Source organism: Corvus hawaiiensis, chromosome 4 (assembly GCF_020740725.1).
Source record: "Corvus hawaiiensis isolate bCorHaw1 chromosome 4, bCorHaw1.pri.cur, whole genome shotgun sequence".
Classification (NCBI taxonomy): domain Eukaryota; kingdom Metazoa; phylum Chordata; class Aves; order Passeriformes; family Corvidae; genus Corvus; species Corvus hawaiiensis.
Window position 1 is genome coordinate 2665224 of NC_063216.1, and position 26091 is coordinate 2691314.

A 26091-nucleotide genomic window follows, 5' to 3' on the forward strand; every position below is an offset into this window, starting at 1 on the left:
TGCAAGGGAGAAAGGCCCAGATGGGGGGAACTGGGAGCATTTGGAGAGGGTGCAGGGGGCACAGCTGCACACAGAGGTGTGGGCACAGCAGCATATGATGGAATTGTGGCTGCACACAGGATTGTGAACACAGTGTGGCGAAACAAAAGCGCAGACAGGTGCGGTGTTTTCGTGTTAAAAAAATAAATAAATTATTGAAAACCCAAAAAACAAAGGAGGAAGAAAAAGTGGAAGCTAAAAAGGAAAAGCTGCCAGAAGAGAAGCTCCAAGCTACCTCCATAAAAGATCAGGTAACTCATAAACCACTGATTTAGGTGTGATAGGGAAACTTGAGATACGAAAATAAATAAGGCACCTATAACTGAAAGTTGCTTCTTCAGCAAAGTACTTAAACTTGTGCTCCACTTCAAGAACATGGGTAATCCTGCTGAAATATATAGGGATGAAGCTCCTTAAGTGCTTAAAATTAAGTAAATTCTTAAGTGGTTTGTTCTTTTGGGGCTTTAGGGCCAATTCCTGTTTGTCTTAAATATTTCAGGAAACTCAGTTCAGTCAATAGCACAAATACGGTTTTCCCCCTAGGGATGAATTTTTCAGGACAGTATCAACTAATCATCCTTCCCTGGTTTCCTCTCACTTTACTGTGAACTTTTTCCCTATGAATGAAACCTACTCTAATAATATTTGTCATCATAATGATAATTAATAATCATCATCATAGTGATAATAATCATCATAATGCCAATAACAATCTAGGCCCCTTGGCCACCTGACTGCCTCAACTAATAATTCCCCTGCAAACTGCAATACCCCGTGATATAAACTGTGCATACCCAAGATTCTTCTTTTGTTTTAAAGAGAAAATCTACAAAATTTACTGCATTGCATTTCCACTGTAAACACAGGAGCTGGTGCCATGGTGTTTTACTGTATGGTAAGTAAATAAGATTTGGGGACCATTTACTCTTCAGGATACAGCTGGACACAGGGAGCCACATCCAGTGCTGTGCAGCAGCTGTGGTTTTGGTCCAGGTCTCAAAACAGCCCCTGATTCTGATTAGGGGAGGCTGGTCAGAGACTCGTCAGAGCCTTGGAAATTTGGACCCATTTGGGTTCAGCCAGATCTGTGGGACTTAAAGGGAGCCACAGCACAGATTGCTGCCAGTCCAGTGGGTTGGGACCATTGAGGGTTGTAGAGGGTCCACTCCAGGGTCCTCAGTTAGCAGATGAGTTTGGAACACGCTGTAGATGCTTAGCTCACCCTCAGACAGTGGTGAGGAAATAGCTGCACACAAAATAAGGGATGGATTATATTAAGAGGACAGAACCAGTTTCCACTATTCACTTTTGCATGCAATCTTTGCATATTAAAAGTAAATGTAAAGAGGAGTCTGTAACTGACCACAAACTTTGATTTGTGGGGAACTTGAGACACAGTTGTCGTGCTTGTTCTTATGGAGAGCTGGGCCAACTCTCCCTGGAGCTCTCATCATGCTTTTAAACCCTACCCACTGGGCTAGATTATTCCAGGAAATTGGCAAGACTTTTAAGAGTTACTTGTGATTTTAGTGTTTCCATCTTTAGATGCTCAAGCTGAGACAACTTAATAGAATCCCATTTCTAGTGCAATGCTGAATACCCATTCTGAGCATTCAAAATGTCTTGAAAATCTCAATTGTTGCTTCTTGTGACGAAAATTTGATGATCAGGCTCCCATCTCCACTTCTCCCCCCCTTTCCAGGACATACAAATTCAATGAGGTCTCTTTCTGAATGTGCATGCAGCTAAGAGGATGCCAGTGTCTCATGAACAAGACCCTGAAGGAATAGAATGTATCTACATAATCAGGTTTTGCTTCTGCTTTGGCCCTCAAAGTTCAGGTTTGGATTAATTTGGCAAGAAAAATTTGTCTCTTTTTATGAACTTCTGCACAGTTTTTGTTCTTAAAAGTGACCCGAGAAGTTCATAAGAGCAAGCTTTCTCATGATGTGAGGCTCCTGGTATTTCCTGCTTCCAGTTTGGCTAGATGTGCTGCAACGTTGCTATTCTCATGGTATTTGGACCCAGAGTTGACTCTACAGGGAAGCCCTCGACCCAGATGCCCACAGCTTTTAGCTCACCAAGTAACTGAGCCCAAGTAAGGAATCAAATCTGCCAGATGGCCCCAACCTCAGTAATGCATTTGCTTCAGTCTGAAGGTGTTCAGACTCAAGATTTAGAAATCTCACCTCTCAAATAACAGCATAAAAATCTAACAGTAAAGAAACAGTGTAGAGAAAGATTAAAATGTAAATACATAAGGTTGGAAATTTGCTAACCATGCCTTTGATCATGTTCTATCTTGATATCAAGATTTGTGAGGACATGTGAACTATTTCAGTTCAGGTAGTATCACCCATTTGCTCCAAGTGGAATTCTTTTTTAATTCAGCAGAAGCTGAATTAGTCTGTAATTTAGGGAAGCAGTGAGACAAGGGAAAGAACTTACTCTCTTGCCTGCCTTTGGAATGAGATACAAAGGTTTTTGCTTCTGTGCTAATCAATCTCTGTTTTGGTATTAAAATGAGTAGGAGAAGGATTGGGCCCAAAAGATGTGAAATGTTTCTGTAATATCTTGTTTTACCATCTTTTTGAATAAAGAGGCCAAGCTGTGTTAATGGTTTTCTCAAATGCAGACACACCATCATAGATCCTACTGGCTTCTGAAATGCTATTTCCTAACCTATTAATTTTTAAACTATATTGTTTTAATATTAGTTTTCTCAGTGCTTTCAATTAAGATGTAAGAGATACAGCCCTCCCCAGTGGACCTAAATACATAAGGCAGCTGGAAGTGTTGGCTTTTTAGTAAGACTTAAGAAGGTCTTGATGAAAATCTCAGCAAAGGAAATCTTATGCTCTCAAAATCCCAGGACAGACATCCTGGCATGAGAAATCTTGCACCAATCAACACAGCCGGTTTCAGTATCACCCTGACTGGGGCTGGAGGGTCAGGAGATTGCTAACAGGCAGCAGAGATTCTTGCTGTGAACATGATCACTAGCTCACCCTGATTTGGGAACACCCAGAAGATGATACTATCTGATGGCATTCATTAGGATAAATGAATAGCCCTGCTTGTCTCAGCCCAGCTCCTAGAAAACAGCAGACCATTCCTTGAGGCTGCTGGTAATAATGGCCTTGCTTGTAGAAGCTGCAGCATCATGGCCAAAGAATGCACAGCCAGGGAAGCTGAACTCCCCTCTTGTCTGTCAGGGAGCTGCTGCCAGGTCGTGGCTAAAGCCTGCTGGCAGGAGAGGGTGGGAAAAGTCTGCACCGCTGCTGCCTGCTCTCAGAGCAGAGCAAAGCAAATGCCTCTGTTGGTTGTGTCCAACCTCCCCCACCAGTAGCAAATTTGCTCAGATGGTTTAACCATCCTATACTCACTCACAACATGGGCTGCCACGATGGTGTCCATCCGATCAGTTTTCTCTGGCCTCAGGTAAAGTGACTCTGGGACGCACTCAGCACCAGCCTAATTCAATGCCTTAAGAGGATCTTGGCTTTGAAGACTCTGAACTCATCCTTTGTAGGTAAAGGTTTTGCTTCTCCAGGAGTTGCTCTTTGACGAGGAAGAAAAGAAATTTCTTTTGATTTTGGACGTGAAGCTGTGTACTACTTTTTTATTTCAAGGTGCAGCTCAGGACACCTGAAGAGCAGTTGTGTTGCAGACAGGAGTTCTTTATCTGTTGTTACAGAAGTTCTTTATCTTTCTAGTTAGCAAATGGGGTTGCAACAGCCTTCCAAAGTATTTAATTTCTAAAGGTCTCCATTTGACTTCTACACAGAAGGTATTTCTGGCTTGCTTCCTTCAACACAGGGCTGGGGAAAGCAAATAAATATTTTGGAGGTAAATGTTTCATCTGCTGCTGTTGGAAGTTTGTTTTGGCTGGTAGTCTTAACTAACTGGGAATATTTCTACCTGAGGATACATAACTTAAATCACTTCACTTTCTCCTTTTAGCAGCATCTAGCCATGACTCAGCATGCTGGGGTCAGGCCATCTGTGGTATTGATAAATACTTCTTAACTCTGAAGGAATACTGGAGAATGAAGTTGATGCACAAAATATTCTTGATTACTATTAAGAATCATAAGAGAAAGCTTTGTAAGGATAAAGAGAATTTTTACTCGTGTCTTCCAGAGCATTTCCTTCTTCATAGGTTTAAATATTCGTGTCTGATAATGCTACCCATGCCCAGCCCCAGGTAGGACTGTGTTTTTTGCCAGAGTAAGTTTGGCTCTGATATAGGGATGATTTTGTGTTTTGGCCATTATTCTTGCAATAATGAAGTATCCCTCTGCTATGACACTGAAAATAGCATGAACTTTGTCAAACAAGCTTGACGTTGGGTGGAGGCTCTGTGTTATTTTTATTGCACCAATGCCCTAAACCTGGTACCAAGAATGTATTGACAAGTCCCAGGGAGTTGGCAACCCACAACCTTAAGAAGCAGCAGGTGAATGATGTGGCTGTGGGAGGGAAGAGTGGGGGTGCAGTTGCAGAGTGAAGCAGTGTGGTGGCATAGTCCCATGGTCACAGAAAACTTTCACAGAAGACTGATAATATTATTTTCAAGATGCTTTGGTCTTGAATTCAGGTCAGGAGAGCAAAGTGATGGTTGATCACGGTTTAGAGCTTTGCAGACCACTTCTGCCATATAGCACATAAACAGTAGGAAGACAGTTACCAATCTTGCCAAGAAATCCGTGTTTCTCAGCTGTTACTTAGAATGCCTCGTTCTGACTTTTTTTGTGTGTCTTGTGTTTTGTTCTGTGATTTATGCTATCTTCTGAACAGGTAAAAGATGACAAAGGTAAAGCACCCAAAGAGGAAATGAAAAGTGTCTGGGATCGTAAGAAGGGCGTTCCTGAACAAAAGGCACAGAACGGAGAACGTGAGCTCACCGCCTCCAAACTTAAACCTACTGAGAATGCTTTTGGGTAAGTTCCAAGTAAGAACTGGGCTTGCTTGGGTTTCAGCAGATCAGGGGCCATCTCTGGGTCTCTACTTCACAGCCTTGTGGCAGCTGAGTGGAGGAACTGGGCTGGCAACCTCAGCAATGGCTTAGGTGTCCACTGGGTTGTAGTTCTGTAGGTTCTAAGCTGTCCCCACGCTGTTGCAGTAACAACATGAAGTTTAGAAAGCAGATGGAAATGGCCTTGCTTCCTCAGTAGAGACAAGAGGCTTGGTTTTGCTTTGCTGGGGCTTTCCTTCCTCATTTGTTTCTAATATCTACACAGAGGCCAATAATGACAAAACCCTGGATTTTGTGTTCTCTAATTTTTTAAGTCAGATCTCAACTTTTGTTGTAGTAACCTATTTCCAATTACCCACCTATTTTTAATTAGACTCTGCATAGCAGAATGAAGCGCAATCCAGCTGGTAACTCTAGAAAGAGCTTCTCTCTTGATTTCAGGGCAAACACTGAAATTAATGGCTTCTGTAGAAAAGTGTTTTTTCAATTAGGTAAAAAACCTTTCCTAGACAAAATCATCTTCTTTTTTCTTTTTTTGCCTTCCTTTTTATAAGCTGTGTCACAGTTTGATTTTTATTTTTCTTTTTAAGGAAATATTTGGCTTGTGGTTGTATTGGGAAATGCAAAGAAGGTAACAATTTTCTAGTGCAAATCTTATTTAAAAGGATCCTGCCTGCTAAAAGCATGGGATACATGAAATAGAAATTAAGTTCTTTTTAGCAGGAAACTAGGAATGAGTAGGTTAGAAATCTAAATTTTTCTCCTTCTGCATCTCTCTTCCTCTTTTACATTGACACAGGCAAAGGAAAGGTTAAGCTCTCCAGGCAGTTTGAGAAATCTGAGCATGGCAGATGGGATTTGCTATTGTATCTCAGCATTCCCCTCGTGATTCTTCCGGGAAAAACAAACTTTCTCAAAATAAAATGCAGCTCAAAAGACCCTGGAGACACCCTGACCTAAGGCCAAAAGACAGACAGCGATGGAGATGGAATAGCAGGAAATTGGCCCTGCTCAAAACTGTCCTTCATGGCTTGGGTCACATCATCGATAACATGAGAATGATTCTCTAAAAGTATTTTTGTTGTGTTTTCATTTGCTTTACTTCCTGTGGGAGACAGGCATTAGTGACAAAACATAGCTTTGAGTTTCCACTCCTTTTTTTTTTCCATTTCTGTTTTTCTTCTACTGTTTCATGGAAGTGTGAAGAAGCCTGTTCAACAACCTTTTATCAGCTGAGTAGAAGACTTGGGTTGGCAACATCAGCAGAGGCGCCAGTGTTTGTTGGGTTGTTAGGTATGAATTAGGGCTCTTGGCCTGTTTTCTAATGGACTGCCCCCACAGAGTTGAGCTCTGTCTGCAACTGTCCTTTGTTCCTTTTTTTTTTTTTTTTAATGTACATATCAGACACTATTTAGAAAGAATATAACTTGGCTAACTTTCAGTGGTGAGAATTCAGAACAAAGCAGGGTAGTGGAGGCTGAAGAAAAATGTTATCTTTTTGTCTACGTCAGTCAGTAAGAGAAATACAGAATAAATCCCATTTTATGGCTTCCCCTTCCCATCTCCCCTCCCACCTGCCTTCCTCCCTATTCTCATAGAGGACTGCAAAAGTCCTAAATATGATGTAAGATGTTTTTTCACATTGTTCTGACATTTTTGGCTCCCACAAGCCACTTCTTTCCTTTTCCTCCTTGTCTGAAAGCTGGCAACCAGCTTCATTTCTTAATACCAAAGAGGTGCTTACAAAACTCTTCCTCCACCCAGCATCTCAATACTAATTTCCCAATGTTGAGAGCAGAGAACAGAGATTTCCCAGAATCTGTTGAAAACAGAGGAGTTGGAGGTGGAGGAAAATAAGGATAATTAGTGCCAGTGTATTGTTTGCTATTTTGGATAATGCAGAACCGGTCAGGGAAGACCTGTGAGCAGCATGAGGATAAAGTTCAAAACTTTAAATATCCTTCTTTGTGAGGAGGCCAAAATAATCACCTGAGGTCTGCAAACAAGAATGTTCAGACTAGATTCTGCCATTGGCTTTATCAGCTGAGTACCTGTTAATTTCACTGGGGCTGACTGCACGGAAGGCACTGAGAGCTAACCTTTCTTCTGTGCTGACAGAGAACAGAGTGGCTCTTTCTTAGGAGAATCTTGGCAAATGTTCTTCATTCTCTTAATTCTGAAGGCCAAATGTTTGCCCTTGCCAGGGGATCATTTTGTCTATCCGAAGTGACCTCTTCCATCTTCTTTGGGCCCAAAGCTTGCAGGTCTTGGTGAGTTGGCAACACAGAGACCAAAAGGCAAAGGAAAAAAAAAGTGAGGTTCCTGGGCTTGTTTGCTGTTGGGGCTACAACCTTTCAATGAAGCAGGAAAGCCTTAAGACAGCCAGGGATTTCATATGTCCTGTGCTGCATTAGGTGCATTGGATCTTCAGAAATCACACAGTGCCTTGTAGAGGCTTGTGGAACATTTTGGGTTCTCAGTACTTCTGCAAACTGACTCAGAGGTATTCCAGGCTAGACACCTGCTCAAAATCACACCTCACGTATTGCCCTTCACTTTGTTTCTGAATGGGCTAAACAACATTTTGGATAAAGTTTCCAATGTATTCTCACAATGCTTGCTCAGTTGTGTATGTATTTTTCGTTTACAAAAGCAGAGGTTCCTTTCTGTAATTTGGCATAACTACCTGATGCAAGCCCTCATTCATAGCCACTTCAATTAATTTGTCATGCGTTTTTTAAGTGATACAATGCTAGAACCGAATTTTATTTGATTTGGTAAGCTCATGTGGGGGTGGAGAACTCTGTGTTAGTAGCTTCTATTATGATATTGAAACCACAGATAATTTAACTCTGGTCCTGTTTTATATGGCTGACTCCATCTGCATGAGGTGTCTGAATGAAGAGCATCTTTGCAGGATTGGGTGTGATTGGCTGGATTGCAAATTTATATAATATTAGTTTTTTATATTGTCGTCTCTAACAGTTACTGTTGGTATCTTTGATTTATACTTTCTTGTGGTCATTTTTATCCAGCTTCTTTCGATGCCAACAATACCGAAAGTTTTTTTAGAAAATTCCATAAATACGTCCATCTTCTGTCTTTTTGTCAATAGCACACTTAGAAATCTTAGGTACTTGTCAGCAGTAACATTAAATACACTTAGGGAGCAGATATTTGTCTAAACACTGATGTGGTAATTATTTTACAAGGTGATGCTATCTGACTCTGTTGGAAGCATGCACTTCACCTGTGCAAATTCTTTAGGTTTGGGGTCCTTCCCTTCCCTTCCCTTCCCTTCCCTTCCCTTCCCTTCCCTTCCCTTCCCTTCCCTTCCCTTCCCTTCCCTTCCCTTCCCTTCCCTTCCCTTCCCTTCCCTTCCCTTCCCTTCCCTTCCCTTCCCTTCCCTTCCCTTCCCTTCCCTTCCCTTCCCTTCCCTTCCCTTCCCTTCCCTTCCCTTCCCTTCCCTTCCCTTCCCTTCCCTTCCCTTCGAAAACTCCTGTTTTTCTCCTGTGGGAAGTTACCATTACTAATTTCCAGGTCCTTACTAAAAACTCATCTTTTCCCTAGAAGATGTAAGCAAAAGACCTGATGAACCTTTCTGTTCATACATTCTGGTGGAGTTAGAGTGATGGGTGTTATAGATGGGATAGGAATCCTTTTAGGGTTTTTTTTTTTTTTAAATGCTGTTTTAACTGGAAGACTCCCTCCCCTCTCATATTTCCTCCTGTTTTCCTGTAATATAATTTGTTCTGTCCCCAAAGATGCTTATCTTTTTCTAGAAGGTTTATAAAAAAGTTTTGCCTTTGAAGGCAAAGGATTAGTGCATCCTTTATGACACAAAACACAAAATAGGGGTGGCACAAGTTCTCAGGCACGGTGGTGCAGATCCTGTGCACACAGGCGTGTGGGAGAGACTCCTTCCTCCCTGGCAGTGATGGGAGAGGTGCTCCTTGTAATATCCCAGCCTAACAACTCCTGAGGGAAATGTTTTGGGTCAGCCATTACTTGCAAGGAGCAAATGGTCTTAGAAGGCAGCACCTTGGAGTGCCAGGCTCTCATGCTGCTGCTGAGCACGTGGCAGCAGGTGGCTCTGGCCAGGAAGGGAAAACCCCATGGCATCGTTTTTCCTTTGATTTCCTTCCCAGCCGCTCCAGTTTGAAAGGGACTGCAAATGCAGAGGAGGCGAAGCCGGGGGTCGAGGCTCTGAAGAGGTTGGAAGATCAGCGCCGCCGGCGGGGCGAGAACGAGAGCGAGGAGCTGGAGAAGCTGAAGGAGAAGCAGCAGGAGGCAGCAGCAGAGCTGGATGAACTGAAGAAAAGGCGGGAGGAGCGCCGGAAAATCCTGGAGGAAGAGGAGCAGAAGAAGAAGCAGGAGGAGGCTGAGAGGAAAATCAGAGAGGAGGTAAGTGTAAAGTAGGGAGTGTTGAACTTGGGTTTATTCCTTTATTACTACTTTACTTCCACTATTCTTGCATTAGTTGATAACTCTTTCCATCATTGTCTAGTGAAGACTTGAGGTAAAACATGCAGCATTCAGCGTAGGAAAAATGTTCTAATTCTAGCCTTAGGATAGACAGGGCTCTAATATCTGTTTCCACTAGTCAGGATTTCATCTGTGATAGCTGAAAATTTCTTATCTTCTTGGGGATTCAGAATCTTGGGGCAGTGCTGTAGCCACAGAATTTTTTTGACATTACACGGATTGAATTACAAAGTGCATGTCAAAATTTATCTGCTGCAGATGGGCTGGAATGCTAATGTTATATATAGTTACAATGGGCTAGATCTCATTAGGGAGATATTCTTGTCTATTTAAATATTGAATATCCAACACATCTGTTTTCTTGTACTTCCTCTGCCAAGGGACTCTACAAATAGGATTTCCAAGTCTCTGGTGCATCATTTAGGAATCCTAGTTGTTTGGGAAACAAATGGTAAATGAATAATACTGATAGTATCTGGCAGCTGAATGCCAATTCCTTTAATGTACTAAGCTCTTTACAACAGAACTCAGTAGATGCCAAGATTACCCAATACCTTGCTGGTCAGACCCCACTGACAAGTGCTCACAATGGTGTTGCTTTGAGGGCTTCTGGTTTGACCATAGCTCATGAAGCAAAACTCATCTCTGGAGGGAGATCTGCAAGCGTTTAATCTTGGGTTTCTTGGCCACCTCTTGATTTTTCCATGTTAAATATTAACTTCGGCACAATAAGTGTCAGAGTAGAGGGACAGAAGAACAATACCAATGTGATACATGAGAATACAGAGAAACAGAGTTTGAGTCTTTTCCTCTGTTTAGGTGGCACTATATGACAATAAATTTGGTGACTTCACTGCGAGGAGACACTAGAGCAGCACAGACTTAATTGTCTTCCTGGCATCCTTAACACTGTGATGGATTGGCATTAATAACTTTATAAGTTTCACACAGATCACTGAACTTTTTCGACTGGCATAAAAATCTGTTCTTAGAAAATCTGGTAAATGTTTGCAGGGCTGCACAGCCCTGTAACAGTGATGTGGTTTCTGAAAGAACAAGTAAACATTCATATATTTTAAGGAGGAAAAGAGGAGGATGAAGGAAGAAATCGAAAGAAGAAGGGCTGAAGCTGCTGAGAAACGCCAAAAGATGCCGGAAGATGGTGTATCTGAAGACAAGAAGCCGTTCAAATGTTTCAGTCCTAAAGGTTCATCTCTCAAGGTAACCTCCCCACTAACACCTACATAGCACATAAAAAGTAATGGGGTTTGTAGTCCAAACCAACAGCCAGGCATCAAAAGCAATGCTGAAATACTTGTAATCAGACCTAGGAAACTGCTTTGACAGACTTAGCCTGAACCCTCTAGCTGAAGGACGTCATTCATTGGAATGACTGAAAATTAGAGTTCCTTCCTAAAAATGGAGGCTAGACTGGCAGCTGTCTCTTCTTGCTGATGAAGAATCTCCGAAAAGGATCTTCAAGGGAAAATTATTTTTGGATCTTAGAGCTGTATTACTGTGTTGTTTTTAATTTATTATAGGACTGCTTTGTGAACTGGAGTAGAGTCATAGAATCATTTAGGTTGGAAAAGATCTCTTAAGATCATTGAATCACAAATGTTCTCTCACTCCTTCCACATCCACAATTATTTTCTTCCTTGCCAGACTAATTTGTCTTTAAGCATATTCAGCCTAATCATCATTAATTGTAACTGACTTGTATGGGAGTTCTAGTTTATGTCTAATCCCCCTAAAAATAACATCTAGAAGTACTGGTCTGGATTTCATTTTCTTACATAACGAGAAATAAAACCTCACCCTTCTGTTGCTGCAGGATTTCTAAATGGTCTTTTGTGGCCTATATTATATTAGAAGTGTGATAAATCAATTAAATGGTCTTTCAGCGTGGAAGAGGAATCCTGGCCCCACTGAAATTATTGGGAATATTGTTTTGGAATTCAGTCCAGTTGCTTTCTCAGATCAAGCTCAAACTGCAGATCTATTAATGTTTTCAAATATCTTTTGCTTTTTCCATTTCATGCCATTAGTCATTTAAGAATCCAAAATGTTTGTCCAAAAGGCCACTTAGTGGGAGCTAGGAGAGAAAAGAACCAGGAAGGAGCCCATTGAACCATGAAGTGGATCTCCATGAGATTAAAAATGTAACCGTTGAGTGAAAAACTGCATTTGAACAAAATTACTTTTCCACTCACAGAGAGCTACACTTTGTTCCAATCTGGGGATTCAGGTCTGTTTTGGGTCCAGTCCTACCAAATACAGAGTCCAAATGTTTTTGAATGGTCTTGCCCTTTGCTTCTAAGATACATTTGGACCTGAAATATTAGGACAGAATGCACACAGTTGTAAACAAAAATTGCCAAGCTTCTCGACTTGCTTGGGTTAATTAAACCTGGTCTTGCCATTTTGGTTGCTAAAGATGATGTCAATAACAGACACTGTAAATATACAGCTTCTTCCCAGCCCTCCTGGGACGGCTTCCTTTTCTTCTGTCTATTGAGATGCCTTTCATGACATACATTCGGAGCTTTATTTCACAGAAAGCTCAGAATGGAGGAAATTATCCTTGAAAACACAAAGTAAAAAGGATAGATCCTAATTTTGGGGAAAGTATGAAAAAACACTGGACTTGGCAGGAGGCTAAAAGCTTTTAGATACCTTTTGTCAGTACAAATTGCTTCACTATTCTAAGTGTATTTTCAGAGGAAAGCTGAAATTTTTCAAATGTTGTTAAGCATCCAAGGTACAGGTTTTTATTTTTTTGATGATGACAGTGGCTGCTGGGGTTTGTGTCTTGTTAGGTTGAAGTTGTTTGCTACAAAGCTTGATACATGCAACTCTACACATTTTTTCCTCTTCGTTTCTCTCACTGAGAAGTCGGTGATACTCTACATATTCCAGTCCAGCGTCTGTGGGTGGCCAGTGTAGGTGTGTAATGCTGTAGAAGTTCATACCCTAAACTGTTTCTTGGCCTTCTGTCGTCAAGAGCTGAGGGAAGAATAATCTCAGTTTATTAACCTGATGTGAAACTTGATGTCAAAATTCAGTTATTAGAAAACAGTCTATTTTGCTACCTCTTATTTGGACAGACTTCTCAGGCTGGTCTCACCTCGTTGGTACACAGCTTTCTCGCTGTCTGCTATGCACTGCCCAAGTTATCTTTTGATTTGTAAAGCATCTGGCACAGGTTTTCCCCCTTAATGAATGTATCATCTCGTTAGATCTGCCATGAGTCATGTGAGAATCCCAAATGCACAGTTGTGGGTGGGTGGTTGGAATTAATGCCGAAGAAAGGGAGCCTCAGTATAAAAATAATGTATGATGCATGTGCACATTCTGTCTTCTCCTGGGTCACAGTTTGGCAAAGCACCTTATTTCTCCTTCCCTGTCCTTCCTGATGTGATAAGCTTTTGGGAATAGAAAGAAGTTCATAGGAGTGGCTAACTGAGGAAAGTGGGGCGTGCTGGTTGCCAAGTGAACTACAAGAACAAAGGAAAGAAGGGAGATTAGCTGAGCAGCAGTGTGGTGTATTGCCATCCTATGGATGAGCATCTATCCATCAGGAGGCCATGGACTGTCGTGACATGCAGACTCAGAACTGGGACACAAAGATGTGCAGCTTCTCTCCATGTATGACCCAGCTCATGGATGCCCAAATGTAAATGTATGTATACGAACATGGACAAAATGTACATACATGCTTATATTTGCAAAGACCTGCTGTGATTGTCTGCTCTGGCCTCGAAAAAACCACAGCCTACGCAGTGTTGACAACTCCTGTTGTTTTAACTGTTAAAGACAGTGCTTCCCTCAAACCTGAGGCACTACTTCAGCAGAACTACCGCAGTGTGGGGTCCTCGCAGTGACAGCACGAGGGCTGGTTCTTTCTGACGGGACAGTGAAGAGAAAACAGGCCAAGTAAATACAGGCCAAGTTCATCACTAGCTCAGGGACAGAAGCATCTTGGATTTCTCAGGGCTGGGTGGACACCCCGTGGGCTGCAGCAATACCAAACTTCTGTTCAACCTCTGTCCTGTGTCTTGTTATTTTCTTTAAATAAGGACAAAGCCTGGAACAACTTCTGCTGCTCTCCCATCTGCCTCTGTGCTTATCTCCCATCTGCCTCTGTGCTTTCCCTACTTTAGCTCATGCAAAATATGACGCATTCAAAGAATGAAATTTCCTGAAAAATCTTTGTTCATTTTGCTTTTTACATGAGCTCGTTCCTCGTGTTTCCTTTGCGAAGGAGGGTTGCTGAGTCCTCGTATTCTATTCTCTGGGTTAATCAGGAGAGAACAGCATATTCAGCACTAAGTCTCCTCTTGGGGATGAACTCCACCACTAGAGAAATGCAAAAGCAGTTAGGTGTTGAGGGGAGGGAGCAATGGCAGGAGGCTGGGATATCCCTGTCCTGGGAGAAAATGTCTCCTGGGAAACGGGCTGATGTGGCAGCCAGCACTCTCTGAAGGCATTGCTGACAGCTGAGACAGAAGATTGGACTTTTCAGAGGCTTTTTTTTTTTTTTTAAAGACCTGTCTTGTCCTATCTCATTATTGCTCTCAATACCTGACAGCTGGGGCAGTGACTGGAAAGAATTAGACTCCACATTAATTAAACTCCTAGATGAGTTATTCTTGCAGCAGAGGGAAAACAGAATGGTAAGAACAGGTTATGCAACGTTTGTTTTTCCCCATCTTTGATGCTGATGGCAGCACTTGAGTCTGGTAGGTAAACTGAGCTAAACTGGCACCCTCTGCTCAGGTGCTGCTGACAGCAGGAAAAAGCATAACTGTGCTTAATGAAGCAAGAGGCTGTGTTGGCCACTCAGGGAGGATGAGAAGCCTCTCCCAGGGACTACATCTCCAGTGGATTTCCACTAGGTTCTTCTACTCTTGGATATGAGGCAAAATTAGAGCACAGGGTTTCCCATGTGCATTTTTATTCCCCTTCCTCCTTGACGCATTTTTTGAGAAGAGTTTTCTATAGATCCATTTACAAGTTTCTGTCGCATAATATCCAATACACAGCTTAAAACTCCTAAGAATCATGTAATACCTTTCTATGAGACCAGTTTTACTGGAAATATCCAATGGTTTTTGTTTCCCAGATCAAGGTCTCATATTGTGTGTTAACTCATTCTTTCTGGTCATAATTTAATGAGGGGCTGGCAGGCTGACTTTGAGTACGTGTGTGTTCTGAAAGTATTCCATGGTGACAAAACATAGTCCAAGCTATTTAACAAGATCCTGTTAAGATGAATGGAGTAAAAAGATTATTCTTATTTCCTGCTCTGAAACTGAGAAAATATTGCATTTTATGCTAACCAGCTTGCTTTGCCTGTTTCTTTTACAGATCTATTTTGTCATACTGTTTACTGTATGTGCCAAACATTTGAAATTCTTTGCATGGAGTTTGTGTGATGTGCAGTGGGTAAATGGCCTTTAGATGTTGCTGTGCAGTCTAAATGTGTTTGACTTATATGCTGAATACACGTGTGTACAGCTTTGTTTCCTCTAGGTGTATTCAATGTCTGCTTCTGCTATGTTTTGAGGAAAATACTCTAGAACAAATTCTCATATAAATGTGCAGAAAATGTTTCATCCCTCCACACAAGGCACCTGCTTCCCCAGCCAGAGGGCCTTGCTCAGCTCTGAGGGTTTCTTCCTAACTCTGCTTTTCTATTTTCTGTTTTGCTTTTTCATTCTCCTCTTCTGAACAATCCCTGACTTCTTCCTGATCCCACAGCTGGTGCCCTGAGAACTGCTGTTTCCAGTGGGTAAAGAATGACCCCACTTCTGTCTTTTTACTACAGCCACTATAATAATATTAGTTCCTCTTCCCTCCCACCTGTTCCCCTTTTCCCCCAGTGCCTGCTCAAGCCTGGTTTTCCTGCTGTGCAGAAACATCTCTCATACCTGCACGTAAAAGACAGTGAAGATCCTGTAAATGAGTTATTAGGTGGTTACCTTGAGTCCTGGTTCTTTGAGATAGTCCATACTACTTGTCCTTGCTGCCCACCAGGTTTCACTGATGCAGTTGGGGACAGACTGGGGAGAAACTGGAGACTCTTGCTGGAATTAACTCATCATTTTGATGCATTGCTGGTTACGACCCAGAAATCAGCATTGGGGGAAACTTCTACTGTACCATAGCAGACGAGAGGCGATGTGTTTTAAGTTACCATCCTCGGTCTGTTTGGTCACTTTTGAATCATTTACTTGCTGGTTTTGTGGCACTGCCGACCGTGTCCCCTCTGGGTGGAACAGCTGTAACCTGTTCTGCGGGTGTGCAGGGCTCCTGCCGGTCTTTTGCTGCCACCTTGTGATATCGCTCCACTGAAACAGGGGATTTGTCCTGGCAAAGCCCATCTTTGCACTCAGGACTGCTTTTAAAAAGCTCGCGTTTTCATAACTAGAAGTGTTAATGGAAATGACTCTGTAAATTGTACCTACGTTTTAGAGCTGCAGGCGTGCCTTTGAGCTGGATGGGTGGTAGCTGGAGGTCCTCCAGTGAGCTCCTTTGTCAAATCCTGCACTCAAGGGAACTGCCTGAGTTTCTGCTTGCAAGGGCTTGAGAAATAAACCATGCATGCCCTTTGATGGGATTGCTGCGGGACTTAGTGTTCTGGGAAAGCCTTGGATGCTAAAGGCACTGAGGAGAGCCATTTAGAGGAACGGCTGTCACTGCCTTGTTTTAAAGGCACGAATGCCAGAGCCGTCACGGTTAAAGTAAATTGGAAATGGAGAGCCCCTATGGAGACTGGGGAATCCCCAGGAATCCAGCCAGGCTGCTTATTAATCATTTCAATCCCCTGGAGCTGCTTGCATATATTTTACTTTTAAGTGAAACTGTAGAGCCCGGGATGAGAAGTGGAGCAATGCAATGTGGATGAGACTTGAGGAAGTTTGATGAAAATATTTCTTGACCCAGAATACAAATAGATGCACATACTCCCCACCCCACAATGTGAAATGTTTTAAAACTTCATTCAGGGATGGAGTTTTTTGTTTTCAAAGTATTGAGAGATTTGACAGAAGTCATATGAGACCTTCGTGAGTCTTCCTTGGAAGCATCACAATATTTTCCTATTTTACAGAGTAGAAAATAATGATAAAATGTAAGATACCAGTTTGTATAATAACAGCTGGTAGATAGTGATTCAGCAGTGACCCTGCTGCCTGAACATGATGAGCAGGGTTTACTCTGATGGGTTTTTTGGAGCTCACATTTAAATTGTTAGTGGCCTCCAAAAGCATGCATAAGGGAGGCTGTGTGGCTGAGCTCCAAACCTGGCCTAGTCTGATGTCTCAGCTCAGAAAATATTTATTAAATTTGCTGTCTGTCTCAAGAGATACATACTTGCTCTTGTGTGAGAGATATGAGGATGACATAGATTTTTGTGCATATCAGTCCCTTACATGAGAGAGACTTCTTCCCTTTTCTTTTTTCTGTGTTGTCCATTTATTCTCTTGTTACATATGAGGCACTGGAGAAATGTGTAGGATGCAAACATTCATGCAGAAAATACATCCGCTTTTATGATTCTGTAGCATAATAGGCTCCTATCTATAAAACCTTTGTGTGTGTGAAATTTCTGGTGGAATGTATCTCTTTCAGATTGACTTTTTTGACATTTAAAATGACATTTTAGGCTGGCCTTGCACAGGCTGCCTCTTTATTAACTTTAAACTTAAAGCTTTTGTTCCTCTCTTTTCTAGATAGAGGAGCGAACAGAATTTTTGAACAAATCTGCTCAAAAGAGGTAAAGCAAAGAAACAGCAAGTTCAGTTCAAACAGCAGTGTTTAATTGGAGGGAATAATAATTCTTGATTTATTTTTTTTTTCTAACTCCTACAGTGGAATGAAGCCCACCCAGACAACAGCAGTTGTCTCAAAGATTGACAGTAGACTTGAGCAATACACTAGTGCAATTGAGGTAAGTTAATTCCTCTAAATGGATCTGGTTACTAATGGCTTTTGAGCCTTTAATCAGCCTTTGTTTTGCTGTTCAAGAATTGCAGGGATTTTTTGATCACAAACTCTTCTTTAAGGGGGCTTCAAGAACAAAATGCTTGAGGCCCATCTGTAACCAACATCTAGAGATATAGCTAAACAAACCCTCAGATTTGCATCTTCCCTTTCATGCTGCAACTTACTCTGGTTTGCAGTAGCTTTGGGGATTCAGTCAGCATCTTGAGTGACAGTCACATCCCCTGCTTGGCTGATGACAGAGCTGTCAGCATGGAGCTGATAGTCATCCTGAGCAGAGCTGACTTAGCAGCTTATTAGGAGAGCAAGGAACTGGCTCTGTGCTGCTGGCTGCCACCTCACAGTGAAATTCCTTGGCAAAGACATGCTCTGCAGAGAACTAGGGAGTTAAGCAGTGACAAAGGGCAAACAAAATCACATTAAAATGCAGAATTTGACTCCAGATGATTTTGGCAACTAATGGTTAATAATGTGCCTAAGGGCCAGAACTGAGAGATTTTTCTTTTCATAGTTCATGGTAAAATAGGATTTTGATACCACTGTATCCAGCTGCCCTCTGACTTGAAATATTTCCTTTGCTGGGTTTTTGATTTGTCCACAACTTGCCAAATCTGACTTGCTTTGCAACTAGAGAGGCAAGGCATCAACTCATACAGGTTCTTATTCTCATCAGATCTATGACATGTAAAATGTGCAAGAACCTTGAAAAGAAGAATGAGGAAGAATTTGGTGTGGTGTTTGTAGTAACCATGCAAAAGACACATTTCCAACAACTCCCACCCAATTCTCCACTCTTTGAAAGAACACCTTGTTTCAAACAGATTTTAATTGCTGAGATTTACCCCTGAAATCCTGTGTTGGTGAGGTTCAGTTGTCTGGGACAGATGGAGCAGCCGAATGACAGAGCAGCCTTTTTTCCCCCTGCCTCTGCAAAAGGATTTCCCTAGCTCGGTCCCTAAAAGAACCAGGCTTCCAGGATCCAGGTAGTAACTAAGATTGGGAAGCCTTGCAGCAGTTGTGTGCAGAGCTATGGTTTGCCACGGATTTTAGAAACGTAATAAACACAAAAACAAGCGAGTGCTGTTTTCACAGCTGGTGAAACTGCAAATCCAAAAGGGCAGAGAGCCTCAGTGGCACTTCTTGAGCTGGGTACTCCTTCTCATGCTTGCATGATCAGTGCTAGAACCACATAGAGATGCTGCATTCCCCAGAGTCAAACCAGCCTGCAAATCCACCTCTTAGTGCCAAACACCAACTGGCCCCAATTTTTCTCCAGGGCACAAAGGCTTCAAGACCAGCTAAAGCTTCTGACCTTCACGTTCCAGCTGAGGGTGTCCGTAATATCAAGAGCATGTGGGAGAAAGGGAATGTTTTTTCATCACCCTCTGCGACAGGAACACCAAATAAGGTATGTGTTCAATTTGACGTAGTGATTATAAAGAATTATGCTCTGGGCCTGACCTTGCCATCCATGTTCCTGTAAGTAAGCCTTGGCTGCTCCTCTTGACATCACTGGTGAAGAATATCCCAAAGGATTCTGAAGTCCTCAGAAACCCACAAGATGGTGTGGCTCCAATACTGAGCATAATGGAAGAATTTAGTGACCTACTGAGCTCAGTTATGAGACATTCCAGAGCCACACCAGATATCTTAGACAAATACATCTGGGTGGTTCAAGTGGAGTACAAAGAAATTCTTTGAGTAGAGCAAAATTCTTTTGGGGAGCAGAGGAGAATTGAATAGGCAAGATAGTGATGATATCTTCTAGATAATGCATAGAAATATTTGTGAGACCGACCTTCCTTCCTCTTTCCTATGTAAATCCTTGGCAGCATTTCCTTTCTACAAATTGAAGTGAGTTGATGAGCATTTATCATAGGCAAAAAGATGGGTCATGGGTTGAAGTAGGTTATTACAGATAGTCATTAAATTTTAGTAATTTGTTCTAACCTTTTAAAGGTTTAACATTTTAAAGTTTAGGCTGCTTCTCTGTTGTGTGCTTTTTTTGAAAAAAATTAATTTCACAAGAGGAAAAAAAGGTAGATTTGGACTGTTATCTCTTCTATTAAGCTAAAGATTTTTGGAGTTTGGGCTTGTGGTAGAAACCACATGTTTATGTCTGTTATTTCTGGGGTAGCAGTAAAGTGGAGATGTTTTTGTCAGTCCATGTGTATCATTTTTGAAAAGTAGAGGGCAGCAGCACTGTGTAATTCAGAGGGACAATACCTTCAGAGCACACAGGGTGTCTGAGCGAGCCATAGGCTCAATGAGGACCTCTCTATTAAGCTTGGCTTTGCTTTTAAATCTAAACCATGAAAAACAGAGCAAAAGCCATTCTGAAAGTCTTCTGTTTGGATTTTATCATTTTGCAGGAAACTGCTGGACTGAAGGTTGGTGTCTCCAGTCGTATCAACGAGTGGTTGACCAAGACCCCAGAGAGCAACAAATCACCTGCTCCAAAACCTTCTGTAAGTAAACTGGGAACAACCATCTCTTCAGTAGGTGGCTTCTCTCCTCGGGCAGAGGGTGTTTCCTCCAGCAGCTGGTGACCTTTGGAGGAGCTCTGCTTTGTGTCCTCTTGGAAGCTCACAGAGGCCCTCTGGCTGCTGACTCCTTGGCAGTCAGGAAACAGGGAGAGGAAACAGGGCAGTTCTCACCTTAGAGACGCACTTCTCTGGTAGAGAAGGACATTAATTTCCCACCTGTGAAAGCCTTACCATTAATTTAGAAATTACCAGCCACAGACCCCGGGGTGCACACTTACACACACTTGTGGTTTAGCCCCTGCCCTGTAAAAATCTTCCAAGTGTGTTTTAAAACACAACTGAAATAGTTTAATTCTTTATGAGCCTAAATGTAATTTCTAACGAAGGCCCTTTAGCCTGCCCATTACTGCAGCAAGAATCAGAGCAGAAAATGCTATTGAGGTAATAAGCAGCGCTGTGGGTGTGGGAAGGAGCATGAAAAGGTAACTGTGGGATGGGGAAGGATAAGGAACTGGAATATAAACGTCCATATTGCATGGATGTTAATGATTCAACTTTAGGATTTTGTTAAAGAACTGGTTTCTTCCCATATCCTTGTGCAGTGTTTTTCTGCCAGTCCACCCGCCCTTTATAAAAGTGCAGCCTGAAAAACACTTTCTCAATTCACACTCCTATTTGTCCTAAAGAGGAGTTTGAAATTTGCAGCATTGTCCACTATAGAATCTGCCTCCAGATTTTTCTCTCTTTCTTTTAAGTTGCATCTTTTGGATAATGTAAAACTAATCTCTTGTTTTTCCCTCAGCCAGCTATTTCTATCTACGTCTTAATTTCCCTCTTTCTCAATAGATTGTTCTTTCTTCTTTCAATGTCTCTGCTTGAAGGAACGCGCCCTCCTCCTATTCTTCTTCTTTGGGGGTCTGTTTGCTAAGTTGGTCAGGTAAACCTGTTTATAATTGACTATAAAGGTTTATATACATCTATAATGTGTGGTTTTTACTTTTTCAAGTCAGGATAAATTGAAGGGAAGCCTAGAATTTCTTATTTAGCAAGTAACTTCTTACCCCCATCACATTCTGCCAAAATAAAGAAATGTTCAAAGTTTTTGTGACCATCAAGACTCTTGTGGGTTTTGGAACAATTTCGAATTCAAGGTAGAACAAAGATTTCAGTTTATGGTGAACCTAAATCACAGATCCCAAGTTATTTCAGGACTATGGAAATGGTTTTGTGATAATGTCCACTGCAAGTGGCTTTGTGATAAGGTCAACTGCAAGCTGGTTGTTTTCTTCCTTCCTCTGTTACTACTGAACTCCTTCCTTAAAGTGCAGAATTGGCTTCAAGTTTTAATCATCAGCAGCCCTCTGTGGCTGCAAATTGTGATCAGTTCTAGAGGATCTCTGTTGGGTACAAATACCCCTTGCAGAAATCTCATTTCCAAACATCACTGAGCATTTTACAGGTAGAAATGCTCATGTGCAGAAAACTCCCTATGGATGGCAAGTGCAAAATTCTGGAAGCCATGCAGGACTTGAATACTTCCTGAAAAGGAGAGTACTTGTGTCCAAGCTTCTTTGAGTCTCTTGTTTGCCATGCCCAGAGGTAGATATCAATCCATCTACCTAACAGATGTCATTTTCAGACGTAGCCCTCCTTCTGCCCAAGAAGGTAATTAGCATTTTTATGGAGTTTTGATTAAAGGCTCCATAATACCCTCATTTTCAGAGAATACTACTATTCTTTAATGACTTTACCTCATCTATTTCTTTTTCCTCTCAGGCTAATGATTGGCACATCGTAAGGTTGCAAAGGATGCAGTGGAAATTAAAATGGATATGAAGGACTACAGTGATAAATGCTGAAATCTGTATTTAAGAATGCAGAATAGGATCTGCTTTTCTGTTGTATTAAAAGTCCTGCTCTACTTTTTTCGCAATTTTTTAATAAAATATTTTTATTTTGATCTAAAATAACCAAGACAAGCTACTTATGAATACTGTCCCTGAAGAAGTGTGGGGGTTTTTTCTGCAAAGATTGGATTTGGTTTTTTTGTAAAAATCTGATGGTGCAGTAACTCTTTGCTGCAGTGCCTTGGTTGGACATACTGGGTTAAGACCAGTCTGTGCCATACGAAATATATGCAACAGGATTGGTTTTTGTCTTAGAACATGGATATGTGTGGAGTCATTTTGTGAAATATAATTCTTTATAACTGATAGAAAATATAGTATTTACCTCTGGTGAATGTTCCTCCACTTCTCTCATGAGGAAGTTGCATTCTAACTTTTTCTTTCACGAGTGAAAATAAACCTGAACTAATGTTGGTTTCTGTTCTCTGACATTAAAAATACAGGATTTAAGACCAGGAGATGTATCTGGCAAACGTAATCTCTGGGAGAAGCAGTCAGTGGAGAAGCCAGCTGCTTCTTCTAAGGTAATAACACTTGTGGGCAGTGTTTAGAGGATAATATTCTGTTACTAACCCACCTTTTTATCTATAAAAGAAAGTACAATGAGGTGCAGAAAGCAGTGTATCACTTTTATATTCCTGTTTGGCAGAGTTGTGTGATGTGTGGACATCTGTCCTTTGCATGGAGTTAATTTTTTTTCCCTGTTATAAATAGCAATGTTCTCCAATACTGAATTTTAATAATGGCTTTTTGCTTTTTTCAAACAGGTATCAGCTATGGGGAAAAAATCAGAGACTAATGGTAAGTAATGCCATAATGCATACATTGCATCACTTCCTATAGTTTAATACACATTATACATGTATGTAATATAATCATATTATACATACAATGCTAGCATACATTATTATATGTGTATTTAATAAAATCATAGGTACAATATTTAATAATATACATATAACCATACAATGCACATATTGTAATACACATGGTAGTACAGAAACTTTGCCCCTTTTTTGCACAGGTATACCTGTTTTAAAATTCTGCAGCTGTTCACACTGATGCCAAAAACCCCTTTTGCCTTTCAAAAGCTCCCTTGCAATATCACTGAAACATGAATGGTTGAGAAACTGCTTTTGCTGGAGCTGTGCATTGGTGTCTTTTCAAGGCAAAAAGAGTTGTACTATTGTCATTTTGAAACCACTGGTTGGTGAAACACAACCTAGTTTTGCAGAAAGAAATCAACAAAATAGCTCTCCTAGCTTTTTATTTTTATTTTAACCTAAAGCACTCCAAATAAAGCCAATTAAACTAATTATGGGGCTAAGGACCAGTGGGGAAGAATGGAAGTTCACTGACGAATTTAATAGCTTTAAGGATGCTTTGCAACATCCCTCGACTCTTTGCTAAGAGTGAAAGGGTCAAACATAGGAAAACTCTTGGTTTTCTACACTTTAATATGTGTAAAAGTGCACACCCTTTTTGAGTGTTTCTGTGTAAAGCCAGAGGTATGGTATGCCTGTGAACTTTTCTTGTTGGTTTAGAGTCATATAAAACAGAATTGTTTTGCTCCTCTACTCCTTTTTTAAAACCGAAGTGTCAGGAGAGGGGTTTTTGGGCTCACTCAGTGTTAGTGCAGCTGTGCTGCCGTGGAAGGGGTTCTCCACCCACAGGAGCAGCCCCAGCAGAGGGGTTTGGGCACTGCTGAGCCTCTCCTCAGAGGCTGAAATCCTGCTTTTTGTCCTCTTGGGGACCACCTCAGAGCAGCACCCAGCTCGTGTCTTGTCGTCTTGTGTGTTAGCCTAGGGCTGTGCCTTTTCTGTTCTAGAGAGGTGTTTGGGTTGTTTCAAGCCATATTTAATCTGTCTCTTTCTCAGCAGGTTTGAGACAATTTGAGAAAGAACCGTAGAAGGCCACTAAAGACGCTGGACCAATCGGTTTGGGGGAAAAAAAAAAAAAGGAAAAAGTGCTAAATTGTTCTTTTTATATTTATGTTTATTTACCAAAATGTCTTTTTTGCATTATCCCAGTTAAAACCATGTATATTAGCACTGTATTTAATAATCAGTCTAGGCATTCATCAGAATAGTACTGCCTTTGCACAAGAGCCTTTATTCCTAAAGAAACCCATGCTGTGAAATACATAGACTCCTCCTACTGATAGTCATAACTAACTATGGATCTGAACAGTGATTTCAACTGGCATTAGAGGTCAGCCCAAAACGTGTGTAAAGTAAAGTTGCTTGGGAAAGGTGTGCAGTAAACCTATAAAAACAATGGTTACTTTTGTGATACAGAAGTCGTTTTCTTTCTGCACTTTAGATTAAGGCATGGAAGAAATATCTTTAGTTGACAATGTAATATTTTCTATAAGTTGCCCATGTCATGAGAAATACTGCATCAATAACGTGTTTTAATTTTTTTTTTGTTTTGTTTTGTTTTATACTTTTTTTAAGTATCAATTTTTCCATTCTAGTTTAAGTTAATACCTAAATTTGGATGATTATGTTAGCTGACAGCGGTACTGATATTTCTTTTTGTTGTTAGTGACTAGTAATGATTGCAATCTAGAATATATATACACACATAGCTTTACAAAGTTTAGCCTAAAGGCACTACTAATGGTAGAATGCTTTAATATGTGCTAGAGTATTATATTTAGCAATAAACATACATAATTAGCCAATATCACAGCTTAAAAAAAAATAAAGACAAAATCACACACTTTTCTATAGTAAGATTTCATAATTGCCATTAGAGGTATGGTGAGATAAGTATTAAAAAAAATTTAAATGTCAGTTGCCCAGTAATGGGTAATTAAAAAGAAAGTATAGTTTTTAAAAGAGGAAAAGGTAAGGGTATAGAGGGTCAAAAATAGGTCACTTGTATAAAACGTTGTAGTTTAATTTATATAAAACTACCATAATTAAAAAAAAAAAAGATGTAAACAGAGTTGGAGCTTGTTTCAAATGACTGTACACTAAATCTTGCCATCCATCAGTGCCGTACACCAGGTCCACCGAAAATGAAGTAAACCTCTATCTTTGTAATGCTTCTTTTTACCTCTCTCTCCTGAATATCTTATTTACAGTTGTTTTCATTTGTATATAGTAAACACATGGCTATAAGACGTCAGCTTGGTTTGAATTTACATGCCATACAGTTTAGCATTTACATCCTACAGTGTATGGGTGGCATAAACTGAGCAACTCAAGTAGCCCCTGAGCATGTTGTTAACAGTTTTGTTGTGCATTAGAACCCCCAGGATCTCCCTTTTCACCACTTCCATGTCTTACAGCATCTGACTTCTTCCTGAAGAAGTGTAATGTTATATTTCAACCCAAAGCTGAGCTCCCCTGCTTGGCTGAAACATCTTGTTTACATATAGAGATGCACGAAATTATCTGTAGGGGGTGAAACTGTGCCTGACATTGTCTGTGAGTTGTCATGTTTTTTGTTTGGGGGTTTTGTAAACACTCCTCTGAGTCTTTCAATTACATCTGATAGCTGCAATAAAAACAATTTGTTCAAACAATGTATCCTGAAACTGCATCCACAATAAATGGAATATTTCCATCAGCAGCCCCGTTTGTTAATGGGTAGGAATGGACCAGTTGTTGTAAGTGGGATAGGAGTTGTGCTAAGTCCCTGTGAGATAAGGTAAAGAACCCCTAAGGACCTCTCTCCTGATGTACTATCCTTCAGGAGACAGACAGGTCGTAAAATTGGCAGCTTTAACAAATATATTCCCAAGGTGGGGGGAGGGAAATCATCTTAATTGTCACACAATTGTACACTGATCAGTACAGGACGGGAGCTGAGCATCGTCTGCAAGGCAGTGTGCTCAACAGAAGGTGTTCTGACACTGACCTAGCGGTGCAGCTGTCGGCTTCCCTGCTTTGAAACAAGTTTTCTGAGTGAGAGCCACTGCATTTCTTCTGTCTCCCCCAGTGGAATGTGCTTCCAGCCTTGGATGATCCCGGGGACACCTCCTGATTGTCATCCTCCTGTGCCCCTTCATTTTTGCTCTAACAGCAGTGCAGCATGCAATGCCCTACTCTAAGCAGGTCATGGTCATCCAAAAGAGGCCCCCAGGCTGCTGCCAGCTCCATGGGAAGGCTGCAGCAAGCCTGGCTTTATGAACTACTGGGGGAGAAATAATTGGATGCTGCCTAATTTGACCTGCAAA

General features: G+C 41.2%; 1 protein-coding gene across 8 annotated transcripts in view; it reads left to right on the forward strand.

Annotated features, from left to right (window-relative positions):
• Positions 1-23847, forward strand: part of CALD1 (caldesmon 1) — a 175707-nt gene extending 151860 nt beyond the window's left edge. For 5 of the 8 annotated variants that reach the window (XM_048301128.1, XM_048301129.1, XM_048301130.1 and 2 more), the window contains 11 exons: positions 216-290; positions 4840-4982; positions 9166-9421; positions 10583-10723; positions 17239-17282; positions 17378-17456; positions 18786-18917; positions 19882-19977; positions 22346-22426; positions 22670-22703; positions 23780-23847. In XM_048301128.1, coding sequence (XP_048157085.1) covers positions 216-290; positions 4840-4982; positions 9166-9421; positions 10583-10723; positions 17239-17282; positions 17378-17456; positions 18786-18917; positions 19882-19977; positions 22346-22426; positions 22670-22703; positions 23780-23811 — 1113 coding nt within the window. In that variant the 3' untranslated portion in view covers positions 23812-23847. The remainder of the gene's footprint in view (positions 1-215; positions 291-4839; positions 4983-9165; positions 9422-10582; positions 10724-17238; positions 17283-17377; positions 17457-18785; positions 18918-19881; positions 19978-22345; positions 22427-22669; positions 22704-23779) is intronic. The other 3 variants (XM_048301132.1, XM_048301134.1, XM_048301135.1) reach the window with 3 other exon arrangements.
• The last annotated feature ends 2244 nt before the right edge of the window (positions 23848-26091 follow it).